The sequence below is a fragment of the Condylura cristata genome, unplaced genomic scaffold (genome assembly GCF_000260355.1).
Source record: "Condylura cristata isolate star-nosed mole 26May11 unplaced genomic scaffold, ConCri1.0 scaffold00008, whole genome shotgun sequence".
Classification (NCBI taxonomy): Eukaryota; Metazoa; Chordata; class Mammalia; order Eulipotyphla; family Talpidae; genus Condylura; species Condylura cristata.
In genome coordinates this window covers 41,264,723-41,278,515 of record NW_004567109.1, presented here as the reverse complement: position 1 = coordinate 41,278,515, position 13,793 = coordinate 41,264,723, and the positions used below count along the sequence as shown (strand labels likewise).

Sequence of the window (13,793 nt, the reverse complement as noted above, 5' to 3'; positions counted from 1 at the left end):
CAGAGAATAATTGAGATTGCAAAATTATTTTTGGCATGAAAAAAGGCTAAAACCCATTAGATAAAATCTTAATATAATGATAGTGTAGACTCTTCACTAGTTTAGAAATTAGACTGTCTTTTTGACATTGGAATTACAGCCACATTAATTCCTCTATATTATAGAGGCCAAGGAGAACATAAAAAAGTAAATACATAAAAAAGTACTTTCACTAGGCAGCAAAATTAAAGGAATTTCCTGAAAAGCTAGTTCATTTATTAGTTTCAAGAATATTCTGACCTTTTTGTTTTCTTTAGTGAGACACCCTTAGGGTGACTTAAAAAAGAAAGACCATGTAAAACAGTTTAACAGTTTATTAATGTTTGGAGAGGGGTCAGGAACTGAAAGAGAATCATGTAGTAGGTTCATTTTCTTTCCAAAAAGGAGTATGACTGTATGCAAACAATTACACTTCTGATAAAATATTGCTGAACTGTATATAAATATTTACTTAGCTATTAAAATTCCATGAAAAGTTAAATGAAACAAATAGAAAATGTAAAATAAAGTAATAAAGTTATTGCTGTTGAAATTTATTGAGAAAATAATCAAAATGAAATTCAGTTATCCATTCAGTTATTTTTAGTACTATATTCTAGATATTTTCTTTAGATACTTTAAAAGACTAAGTCTCTTTCCCTTACCATATATAACTAAAGATAAAATACATGGAAAATCATCACAATGTATGATTTCCTCAGCTAAATTCTACAGATCATTAATATTTTAAAATAAAACAGAAAATGGAGTAATTTAATGAAAAATCAGAAATTATTTAAGAAATGCAGTGATGTTGGTAGAAATATTGCTAGTAGTCCTGAAGATGACTGTGACATTTGTAAATTTTGCCTAAAAGATGATTGTGTACATTTGTGAATTTTAATGTTTTGATTTTGACTACAGATTACATATGCCTTTTAGGAAAATAGTTTCTAATATTTCTGAGACAGAAATGTGCATGCAAGTGTATATATGTCTACATGTTAGCATATGTGTAGGCACACATATACAAGGATTTGTATATATGTGTAACTGAGCTTAGCTGATGCAGTATTTTTGTTCCTGTCTATTAATAGTTGGGTGCTCTGAATGCTTGGGAAAAAATACGTAATGCTTATTGTTGGAGTAATTATATGACAAAGGCATTAGAATTTAGCATTTTGCAAAGGTCTTTGATGTACCATTTAAGAGTTTAAAGGTCTACTTTGCTTAATCATTGGCACATAGCTTAGAAAGAACATTACCTCGGACTATAAAATTATTTCCTCAAAATATTTCCAGTGAAAATCATTATTATATTATTCTTTTTCTTCATGTCTTTTAAAAAATACAAGCATTACAAAGGCAAGAATATGCCAAATTTGGATCTCAATGATTTTGATTTCAGAGGGTCCAGTCTGAAGGTGATGATATAATATCCAGTTGATTCTAAAGTTAGTCTGTCATCATAATGGTGAGGGAGAACATTGTCAGTACCAATGTTGTTATTTTGGTATTTTTGGTCACTGTCTATGAAGATTTAAAGGATGATATTGATGTTTTGTGTGTGAGTTTATATTTAATATATATAAAATATATAATTAATATATTTTATATATATTATAAATTATATAATTATAATAAAATATATATTTTGTTTGTGTGTGTGTATATATATGTATATATACACACTATATATACATACATACATATATATATATACACACTAGAAAAATACACAAATCTTTCTTCAGGGATATAAAGCCAATAACAAATGCAGCAAAATCAATACTGAGCATAGGTATAATTTGCTTCACAATCCTACATAAATCTTTCTTTGCTTTCAGCAGGAAAAATGGTACTAAGAAAGAAATCCTTGGAAATAGAGCAAATAAATGCATATTAAATGTTGCTACTAACTGACTTGAATAATTTGCATAGATTCAATAAGAAAAGAGTATTTTTAATAAGAATTTAGATACAGATATTGTTATCTAAATTTCTGTAATTCATAACAATGTGGAATGAATATCAGCCAATAAAGTAGATACGAGGTCATCTCTGAAAATAACACAAAAATATTATGTAAAATCTATTTCTATACCTTAGCTTGCTTTTCCCTGAAATTATAATTAATTTGTATAATATTTATTTCAATAAGTCAATATAGAGTAGGTGCTATAATGTAATATGTTGGTTGAAGCTAGAAATAGAACAACAACAAAAAAACCCACAAATTATCATTACTGCAGAGAGAGACCATATTGGTAGCCAGTCACCTGCAGAAGTAAGAAAAAGTCAATGATGTCTTCCCTAGCCCTGCTTGTCTGAGGGGCTGCAGGATCATGGAAGATTAATTTATAATTTTCTTAGGTTCACAACTGTTGGCCCTTTACTTCTACCAAGCATAATTCTTGGTGATAATGCAAGCTCAGGAAATGCAAGAGAGCTTGAAGAGCAAAAGCTAACTACTAGCATTTGCATTTATTAAACTTAGCTAACAGAAGAACATTGTATCTGCAGTACACAGAAAATGAATTAATATTTTCTGTCTGTGCATTCTTTTCTTTATCTTGTAGTATCTATTTTTCTGGATTGTTGTGAAGATGAGATGAAAGGGCTTTATCAGCTATTGAGTTAGGGTCCATGAAAATGTAAGGTTTGATAAATATTTGAAAAGGCATCATCATAGAGTAAAGACAGTCAGCACTTTGTGCCAAGCAGTCAGATTCAAATTCTACCTTCACCCAGTGCAGGGATTACAATGGTGAAACACAAAAACTAGGTGAGTTCCTGTATTGGACATATAAGTCTCAGCTTTCTCCTCTCTAAAATGGAGATAAGTACTTACTCTGAGGGTTTTTGTGAGAGTTGGACAAAACCACATATTTATAGTACCTCATTGTACCAGGTACACAGTACATTCTCAATAAATTCTAGTCTTTATTCCTTTTTATCAAAATATCTATTTGTCCTACTATTAATCTGGATAATAAAATTGGTAATCTAAACTGACATTTTACAATATTATATTTCTCTCTGATAACAGAAAATTTCAAGACAATAGCTAAGCTCAGTTACAACAGAGCACATCCAAAGAAGCACATGGAACTTTAATAACATCATAGAAATTTGCCTTACATGCTTTTTGGAGAGGCAGTACACAAAAGATAAAGAATGAAGTGAATAAATGAATAAAGAAATTAAAGTGAAAATGAATAATTTTATAATTTAGGAGCTGATTTATATGTCTTAAATGTCTTGGTTTTAAATGCTATATTTTAGGAAATTAGAATAAATATTAATAAAACAAGAAGAAACTATACTATTTTTCTTTTATTTATTACTATCTGTTAATACTTTAAGAGGTTCCATAAACTTACCACAGGAAATGTAATTTCTGCTTAGACTATGGAGTGCCTATATTTAACTTTTATTTCTTGAAAAATCTTTAATACACAATCTGGGATATAATAAATATGAAAAAGTCAGCAATATACAAAACATATTAAAGTGTGGAAGACTTTTTACTTTTCATCCACATAAAATTGAATGTTACTTTATCCAAGTGCAGAGTTCTTTAAGCTTCATTCACAACTAGTTATATCTTTTAATGAGTTTATAGCAAGCTCATTTAAAATAAAATTGAAAGAAAATAACTGGATATGTTTTGGCTACCTAAAAACCCCAACCTCTCCCCACTCCCAATATATGCTAAGTTAGGATCACAGCACAGTGCTCTCTATTGCTAAAATGAAGAGGGGGAGGAATCACACACAACTGTGTGTGTGATTTACTGTTGGGTTAACAGTAAAACAACAAATGAAATCAGTCTGCATCAGAAAAAAAATATACAAAAAGGTGTTGTTTTATCCTACTTACAAGAGAAGAGTGTGGGGAAAGAATCTGATTTTAGCTCTTGCCTGTTCCTAGGTAGGTAGCACCTGAACAGAAGTACTATGTGAAAAACATTTACTTAGATTCATTAGGAGAGTAGGAGCCATTTTCCACAGCACCTAGAGATGGCCAATGTTATTCAGAAATGTTATGACTAAAAACACAACTTTAGGATTTTCCTGCCAATGAACAGTTTGTCAACAGTTCTGTCCCCTGTAAATATTTATCCATTGCTCTCACTCTGTATTCCACCACAACTCATGGCTAGCAAGATGAGAGGGACTATGAAGAAATCTTAAGCAATTGACATTAATTTTATTATTTTAAGTAGCAAGACAAAGTGCTCTAATAGGTTTTTATGATTTTTTTTTAAATCAAAGGAAGATTTTTTTTGTCATTCTCTTCTCCTGTTGAGAAGGGTTTAGGGAAATGGAACCCCCACATGGGACCACTTAGCAAAGGTCAGTGGAGTCCAGATGGGATAATTATCTCCAGAGAGGTTGAATCTAAAACTTGGCAGGAAAACCAAACAAATGTCCAAATTAAAGTTCTACAGAAGAAATGTATCTGGGCAGAGGTGATGGAACAGAGACTTTGGCTAGAATCCAAGGGAGGAAGTGGAAGCTGCAGTATTCTTGCAACTAAACACTCAATAACCACACCCGATAAAGATCCTTTAATGGTGTGAGGCTAGCCAAGTTGTCCCAGTAGGCTATATTGGTAAAGTTTATAGCCTTAAATTAATCCTGTAGGCAATAAAATCTTGAGGGTAATGGAGAAGTTGTCTTATCCATGTTAGTTTTCTATCTCGCCTTTTCTTTTCTTTTTTTGGGCATGGATAATAAACTAATTCCTTATTTCCAATAAGGAAAAATTCCATTATGAGATGGAGCTTTCTGTGCATTAATTATTTTTAGTTTTGCAATTTTATAAAGCTTCCAGGGAGAATTTGAGAAACAACCTTTTAGGTTGAACAGGTCTCTATTATTCTTAACATTGAGGTATAAATAGGGCTAAATTTTAGCAAAATATAAAGCTCTTCATATGACAGAATTTTAAACTATAGCTTCCATTACACAGAGATCATTAACTTCCTTTATACCAAGACCTCTTGGATCTCCTTACTGCATTTTGAAATTCTACCATTTTAACGCAAGGCCTTGATTTTTATTTAATTGGCCAAATCCTTCAGGAAAGGTGCTTATTTAAGCTGTGATATCTCATGTGCTGCTTTAGAGCATATAAATTTCCTTTTAGGAAATTGGTTTTTAGGTTAGAGGATGAGAGACCTTGGCATCTGAGAAGATAATGAATAGTTTCCTTTAAGTGGAGGCTCCAGTGAAAGGCGGATTGCTGATAGTAGCGTACTGGAGCCAACTTGCACTCAAGTCCTAACCCCTAGTTCAGTGATATTAAGTCAGTAACTTAAAATTGCCTATAGATGGCCCTTCCTGGAGGCACAGTGGGTTAAAGCAGAGCACTAAGAAGCTAAAGCCACTTCAGCATGAGTTCGATCCCTGCCTGCCCCAGAGGTGATCCACATGGCGCTGCAGACCTCTCCTGACTACCCACTGCTCCTGTCAGCAGTGTACTTCGTCAGTTGCCCTGTTCTGCTCCCCACTCTGTCTCTGGTGAACCCTCTCACCACCCCTGCACCTGTGGCTTGTTCCCCACCTTTGTTTGCATAAATAAATAAAAATCTTAAAAAAAAAAACAACTGCCTATAGATTGTTTTTGTCACTGACATTAGCCAATATTACAAATCAGGGTCTTGTTTTTCTCCACGGAGAGAAAATTACCCACAGTTCACTGTGTTTTACAACACAAGTTGAGGACATGAAAAACAAAATCCAGGGCTCCCCTGGTGGCACAGGGGTTAAAGTCTCAGAGCTATCAAGCTATCACCAACCACTGAGGTATGAGTTCTATCCCCAAACAGAGAGCTAATTCCTTGACACAAAAGACTTCTTCTGTCTTGCCCACTGCTCCCCTCAGCAGTGTATTTCAGTAGACTTGCCAATTCGCCTTCCCACACTGTCTCTGGTGAACCCTCCCCCTGACCACCATACCTCTGGCCTATACCCCATTTCTTGTATGCATAAATGATTAAAAAAATAATTCAAAGACAACATTCAAGTTCTTACTTTAGTTTTAAAAAAGTGATTTTGAATGATGCAAAAGCTGTTATAAACATTTCTTTGATTTTATTACTCTACTCACATAGGAAGTAATTTATCCAGAGACAGAGATTGTTATTACAACTAACTAGGCAGTGAAACGTGAATTTGATCTTCACTTTGCTGGGATGGGAATTTGATCCATATGTTCATTGATTTTATTAAACAAGGAATATTTGGAAGTTATGGCTATTTCCTAATCCCTACTTTGCATTACTTTTTCATATAAATTAGTAATGATTATATTAATTATATAGTCATAGTGATATATTGTGTGAAAATGACTCATTAGTTTGCACTGAAACGCTAAGTAAGACAGAAGACATTAATCAACTCAACCAGGTAAAATAGGCATTTTCAGTTTACCCAGAATTCCTCTGACAATGGAAATGTCTCATCTTATAGTATATTCTCTTTCAAATGACTCTACATTTTTATTTAAAATCATGTGAACTTGCCATTTTTTCATTAGCTTGTGATAAGAAACAATTTGCTAGCTAAGTCACAAACTTGTTTCTTATGTTTTGTTTCTGTATAAGATTTCATACATAGAAAGTTTGTTGAAGAAAAACTTAGAAGTTCCAGGCACTAACTTCCATTCAAATTTAGGATTCTTATATCTTTCTGAAAGGAATCAGTTAAAATCCAATAATTTCTAGCTCTGTCCTTCAAATGCATCAGCAAGAGAAGATAGAGTTATCTCCAAAAATGTTAAAAATATATATACACAAGAAAGTAAAATGACAAATAAAAGAAAATGAATAAGAAAAATGATCCTTAAAGCAATACAAAAGTTATGTACTTGCTCAATCCAAAAAGCAAAGCTGTTAAGCAGAAACCTGATGATTAGTCTAGCTACAAATACTCAGTTAGCAGCTAAGAGTTTGGGCTCTACATTATCCGCCCTTGTGCTTTTTGGACTCAAGAGAGTCTATAAGCAGGATTATATGTACAGCCTAAACACAGTAAGTGAACAAACAACATTAATTGGCTTTGGTATGCTGACACATGTAGGGCAGTCCATACTTACTTTCTGAAGAGGTAGTTCTTGTAGATCAAATTTAGACTTAGTCTGCAAGTTTAAAGTCATGCTTCTGCCTGCATGCATTGCTGAAATACCTCCATAGGGCAGCATGCCAAGGTTAACTGTGTTGTGTTTGTAAGCAGCATTCTGAGTAGAGGAGATAATCATGTGACAGGGTGTGAACACATGCTCAACAAACTGATTATTACATGAACATGTTTAAATTTATAACATTTAACTTTAAGCAGGCAAACAGTAACTTTCTTTTTTAAACATGCACTTGATCAGACAGAAGCATACAGTCAACAGTGTTAGTTATGCACATAATGAGTACCATCCAAAACTACAGAGAAGACAAAAAGCAAAGAAGATACTTCTGTTTTACATTTGCTGCTAATTCAACAGCATAAAACTTATCTAATATGTTATGATTGTAGTGACTTGGGACAATGTTGGTCATCTGTGGTTGTCGCAGTGTATTATAATGACAACAACTCAGCAAAAGAGTTGGTCAAAAGAATCATTCAATTTGACTGACTGAACTTATTTAGTTGAATCAACCAGATATCTGTATGTAGATAAAAATATTTTAATTTTTGTTTCTGAAAAACTGCATTTTAAACTGGGTAAATTCATAGTGAAACTAAAGGAAATTTGATTTGAAATCTAATGCTATTGATCTACTATATCTAAATACCTAAAGAATGCCCTGGTGATAGTTACATCATGGTGCTTCTAAAATTATTAAAGGGATCTAACAGATACTTTTTTCCTAGAGAGCTTCACTTAAAACTTAAAATATTTTGGATGGCCTGTTTTCAGAGTTTTTATCAATACATTCTTCATTTCCCACCAGTCATGGAGATATGATCCTTGATAGCATTTGGTCCCTTTAATTCACTTACTTATACTCTTACTATTAGAATAATTTGCAGCTAATATTAATCTATAGAAGTAACTTAATATACTTTAACAAACAGAATTAAGGACATTAACAACAGGCAGCTGTTCTGTTCTGAGGGTATTATTTACAAAGTAGTGATTTTTAATATCAAAGTTTCACTAATTACACTGAAAGACTTATACTCCTGATGGTATACTTGTCTATCAATTACATTTATGAGAGATCCCTGATTATTTCATCCAGAGATTTTTTCATTGTCACCATGCCAAAGTTGAAAAGGACACTGAACCTTTCTGCCTATCACTTGAAAGATTCCTTAAGGTTGTATATACTCCAACCTAGTGTTCTGTCCGTTTTAATAGAATGGTTGACATCTCAGATCTATGGGTTCATGGCTTAAATTCTCTCAGTCACAGTGGGGCTCTGAAGTGAAATCAAGAGTCTGTGATTTCACAAAAGGAGAAAACAGACACCATTTTGTAAAAGCAGTACTTGGCACTGCCTTTTCAAGGTCAATAGGAGCAAAATCTCTTTCCAACATTATGTTAGCTGTTGAACTTAAACAATGTCCAGGCTTCCAGGCATGTCTCTTTTTGAGGAATCAACAAGGATCTTATAGTTTCTGGTGTAACTATTTGATTTCTAGGATTCAAATGGCTCAATTCAACTTCACTGGGAAGGAAGCAGCAGCATGCCTTTGTGCAGCGTGATTTTGGACAGAATGTCAAGTAGCATAGCTATGTAAAAGTAGTTTTACATAACAAGTCTGTGCTTCAGTATCCTGTATTTACTTTTTTAGTAGCTGGGAATTTTTAAATAAGGTACAGCCTGAGTGATTAAGTAACTCAATTGAGAGGGAGAAGAGGAGAGGAAGAACTACCAGGATCAATGACTTTAAGCAATGTTCAAATTTAATTTCTTGGAATTAAATGAGAAGACTTTTGAATATACATTAAAATTGCTCTGAAAAATGGACAGATCAAGGGAGTTATAAACAAAATTATAAACAAAGAGGATGTATGGAGACTAATTAAAAAGGGAGGTGTTGCCATAAAGATGGATAAAGCATAGATTTTCCTTTAGAGATCTAGATTTGAGACAGGCAAGGATTCTGGACTGCTGCTGATTCAAATCTGTCTCTCCCAGTACTATTTTCCTCTCTCCAAGTTCTTTTTCTGACTAGAGAATCACTTATGTTTAGTAGCTGACCAAAGGAGAAGAACATTTTATCAGTAAACAATGGTACCAAATGCTTAGAATTTTGTCTTTTCTTTTTCATGCTTTGGTTTCACTCACTCCTCTGCTGCCTCCAATTGCTAGTCATTGTACATAACCTTTCTTGACTACTTCATCTTACCCTGTTACATATAGTTGTGTCTACACGAGGCCAGAGTCCCAAACTGTACTGTATTATTTGGCCCCAAATATTTTCACCCTCCAAGCTATCTGTCTATATGGAGGGTATAACTTGAGGTAAGGCATGGTGACAACTGACCAGGTGTCTCCCACTGACAGCCAGTCATGAGGTTTTGATGAGGCTCCCTTCAGTGGGACTGAACATACCTATTTGAAACAGACATTCTGATGAAATATTTTGCAAGGCAGAACCAATTTCCACATTGAGAAAACTAACACCCCACACCCACATTATTAGTTTGCTCTTTCCTTAAAAATGATTGTTTTCTTGTCATGTAGACACGACCTACAAACAACAAATAATTACTTAAAAGAGCACACCTGAAAAGTATAAAATTCAATATTAAGTAAGTGAATAATTATAGTGACCTGTGCTTTTAGCAGGACACCAAATAAAACAGTAAAACTATTGACTGAAACATTCTAATAATAATGGTATAATATTACCTATAGCCCCAATATACACTGAACATTTAAATCTAGAAAATGAGAGCAAAATGCCCCATTTTCACAAAAAGAACCTTTAATATTCTACGGTGAATGCAGAGCACACCCTCAATACCCAAGGCACAAAGCATACTCAGTGATGACGGTCAATTGATCATATTTCTATAAAAGGAAATATCAGATTTTGCATACATATAAACAGGCAACAAAAAATAATTCTAGACTTAATACAGGCTTTCTGTTCATTTTTTTCCTCTCCCAAATCACTATGATTCCATGTTTTATTGTGACTCAATTTTTAACTGAATTGGGATTAAATATCCCTTTTTGCTACACTAATTTGTACATCTGTAGTCTCCATCAAGACATCATCTATTTTTGTTGTCTGTAGTATGAATTCAAACAATTATTTCTATAGAAAGCCCAGCATTTTAAGTGACAGAATTTTTATTAAATAAAATAACGTATAGAAGGGCATTCAATTCTCTGCTTATTTTATTTTTTGTTTCTTGCTGGGAGGATTATTGCTCATTAGATGTAATAACTAGCAGTCCCATAGCAGTTACTATATGCAAATTGTACAAATAAATTAGACCTGACTTTAATATAAGTGAGTTCATGCATAAAGGGACAAAATACTCACTTTTTATGGATTTGATAAAAACTATACTCTTTGGCCACTAGAGACCAGTTTTGTGTCTTAGGAGAGGCATTTTGCCTTAATGGCTGGAAGCAATTGCAGCACCATTCTGTATAATACAGTCGAATTCTTTCTTACTAGCAAACAATATTTAGGCTAGATTTGATAAATAATTCACCTACAGGTATGTACTCTGGAAGACCATTGAACCATAGCTATGAAAAACTATAATGATCAATTTCCCCATAATAGAAAGATAAATAAAATGCTGATCATCTATTCATTCACGTAGTTCATGCTTCACTACATGTGCTTAACTTAAAAATGCCAATAAAGTAAAACTAAAGGCAGGAGGGATATTCTTACAGAGAAATGCCAAACATACCCTGTCTAACCTTCTAGCTTCTATATGTCTAAGCAGCTGTTGTCTCCAGTCTGCAGGCATTTTACCACAGCTCTCCTCTCCCTTCACAGGAGTAGGCCTTGTCTTTATATCACTGTTATCTGATGGCTTGTCACCATAGTTACCCAAGTTATAGTCAGATGGTATTTTTTCCAAAAGAGCTGCCATAGTAGGCCTAGCTGAAACTGGTCTGGTTTGGGAGGCACCGTAACTCTCTGTACTGTAGCTTCTTGCAGACAATGGCCTCCTCTGGGTAAGGTTTTTAACCGGAAAACTTCCCGCCTGAGCTTTCACTTCTTGATATGAAGGGTGTTCATCTTCATACCTGCCATTCCTTTTCAGGAACTGGGGCTCAGTCACTGAAACGCTGCTTTGGCGATCCAGACCGCCCCTATACGGAGGCCTGCTGTACCTATCACCCGGAGGCAGCTCATGAGGTTCACTGACCCTTCTAAACATAGCCATTTCTGTGGAGCTTGCCAGGGAGTCGGCTCTTCTCAAGAAGCCTGCCCGGGCAGCTTGGTTTGCAAACTGGGCGTTCACCACAGCATCCTCGTTCACAGATGGCTGAGAGAAGGAAAACATTTGCTCCATTGGTGGGTATCCTCTGTAAGCTCTAGGGCTGACCAAATCCTTGGCGATATTTTTGCTGGCCTGTTGCACATACTCAGAATTGTGTTGAAAAGGGGGTGGTATCCTCTTTTCAGCTTTTACTTCCACTGCTCCTTGGGGATTGAAACTTTGGTCAAATTGATAGACTTTTTTTGTCATGGAAGCCTTTTGTTGCTGTGGCCCTTTACTGCTTCCATAAGTGAGCATCTCATCATCCAGCATCGGGACCGACTGGCTTCGAGACATGCTGGACATACCGTGCTCTGGGCCCAACATTTTATCTGGCCGTTCGTGGCTTCCTAAGTGATCGCTCCCAGTAGCATAGTTTTCTAATGGTATATTATAGACCTTGTATGTACCAATGTCAATCTCATCGATACTCTGTGACTTTTTGAATTTATTGGATTTAATATCTTTCATTAATGGGGAAAGCCTCTCTGTGCTTTTGCTAATGGAAATAACACCTTTCGAAGATTCTGGGCGGCAGTGGATTTGAGAAAAGACATTACTAAGACTCCTGTTGGGGTTGGAATCATGATACTCCCATGGTACTCCTGGAGAAAAAGGACTAGGTATGTCAGCAGATTCTTTTATATGTTCTTTCCTTTCAGGCAAAGGGCTGGTGTTGGGGGTTGTCTCTAATTTGGAAGGAAAAGCGGTCCTATCTTCAAAAGGACTAGGAGTTCTGGTCCAATTCTGCCAAGGATTGGAAGGAGGCACTTCTGTTTCTGGCGTGTGTCTGTGGGTTGACTGCTCAAGTTCCAGGGGAACACCAACAATCCTGTCCTGCCTAATCAAAGGCCTGCGTCCATGAGAAGATGTGCTTCTAGATTTTGAACTTAAGAGAGGATTACTGTTGGCATTCTCGCCTGTGGCTTCCTCTGCAACAAACCCTGTGTTATCATAATGTGAGCCATCAGTCCAGTTGTCAGTGAAAGCTTCACTCATTGGCAGCCGGTCAGGACGCTGTGACAGATTCCCTGGGGGAACAGCCTCCCGCTGGCTGAGTAATGGCTTTGAATCAAGAGGCTGTGGGAAAGATTGTGCAATCCTGCGAACACAATGGGGAGAAGAAATATGAAAACGAGGATGAACTGGATCTGCCAGCAAGAGAACAAGCAGGCAAGGCTGTAACCATCCTTTTCCTAGTGATCATCACCTTCAAACATATTACAGAACTGACTTACCACTATTGTGTTTATTACTTTGTCTCGTGTCCTTTGCTAAAAATTAAACTCATCAGGGCGGAGTATTTTTCTCTTCAGGCCAAGTATAATGCTTGGCACACTGTAGGTATTAACTTCGTATTTGTTGAAAGAATCAATGATGAATGAAAAAATCCTATCTATTCAGTAAGGATCCTGAAATCTGCCTGATTTCTGGTCCCCATTCCTGGAATTTCTGATTCAGTAGATTTCTAATCAATTGGTTGAGAGTATCTTACTTGTAAATGCTTGGTATGTCCCATGAACCTGTTTATCTTCAAATAATATTATTTTAATGCCAGTTGTTGAAGATATTAAATTCATTGTACAGGGAATGTAAATTATATTACATTATAATGTTTGGTCATTGGTATGCTTACACCAGTCACCATAATTCCTCTGGAGATGCTAATTTTACTACTTATCTAAATTATTTGCACATTAATTATACTGAGTTATATATCTTTGGCCAAGAAAAGACTTTTAAGTGTTCATTTATAAGGTACCTTCCAAAAACACCTAGATCTATTCATTATAAATAATGAATTTATAAACTAAAGAGTTAAGATTCTTATTATGGACATCAATGAGTAGACAGATATTCATTAATTACCAAAAAAAGTGCCAATAGAAGTAATGTTATTAATAAAATAATAAAATGCTATGAACAATGACAATTATAGCCAGAAAAGCAGTATGACTACTTATGTCATGATGATTTTTATTTGCTATTTGTAGTGTAAGATAATTTACATGCAATAAAGGAATCAGAACTGGTCCAATACTATGTCATTGGGTCACTTTGTTGTACTCTGTAGCTTCTGCATTTTGTGTAAAACAGAAATAATATAGATTCATTGTGGAAAAATTAAATATTTGTACTTCATTCTAATTTTTCTAGGTGGTGATAACAATGAAGAATTTATTGAATATTTGCTTTGTTTTATGCACACATATGTTTTACTTTCATTTTACTGTAATCTATAATACCATTTGAGATGGTAAAAAGTCCACATCCTTCAGAATAAATGTTGAGCCAACACAACTTCT

At 34.8% G+C, this 13,793-nt stretch overlaps 1 protein-coding gene across 1 annotated transcript in view; it reads right to left on the bottom strand.

The window, feature by feature from the left end:
• Window positions 1–13,793, bottom strand: part of LRRC7 (leucine rich repeat containing 7) — a 378,921-nt gene that overhangs the window by 56,317 nt on the left and 308,811 nt on the right. The window contains exons 21-22 of the mRNA XM_004679111.1: window positions 10,909–12,589; window positions 7,123–7,263 (exon numbers count right to left, since the gene is read on the bottom strand). Of these exons, the coding sequence (XP_004679168.1) occupies window positions 7,123–7,263; window positions 10,909–12,589 (1,822 nt within the window). The remainder of the gene's footprint in view (window positions 1–7,122; window positions 7,264–10,908; window positions 12,590–13,793) is intronic.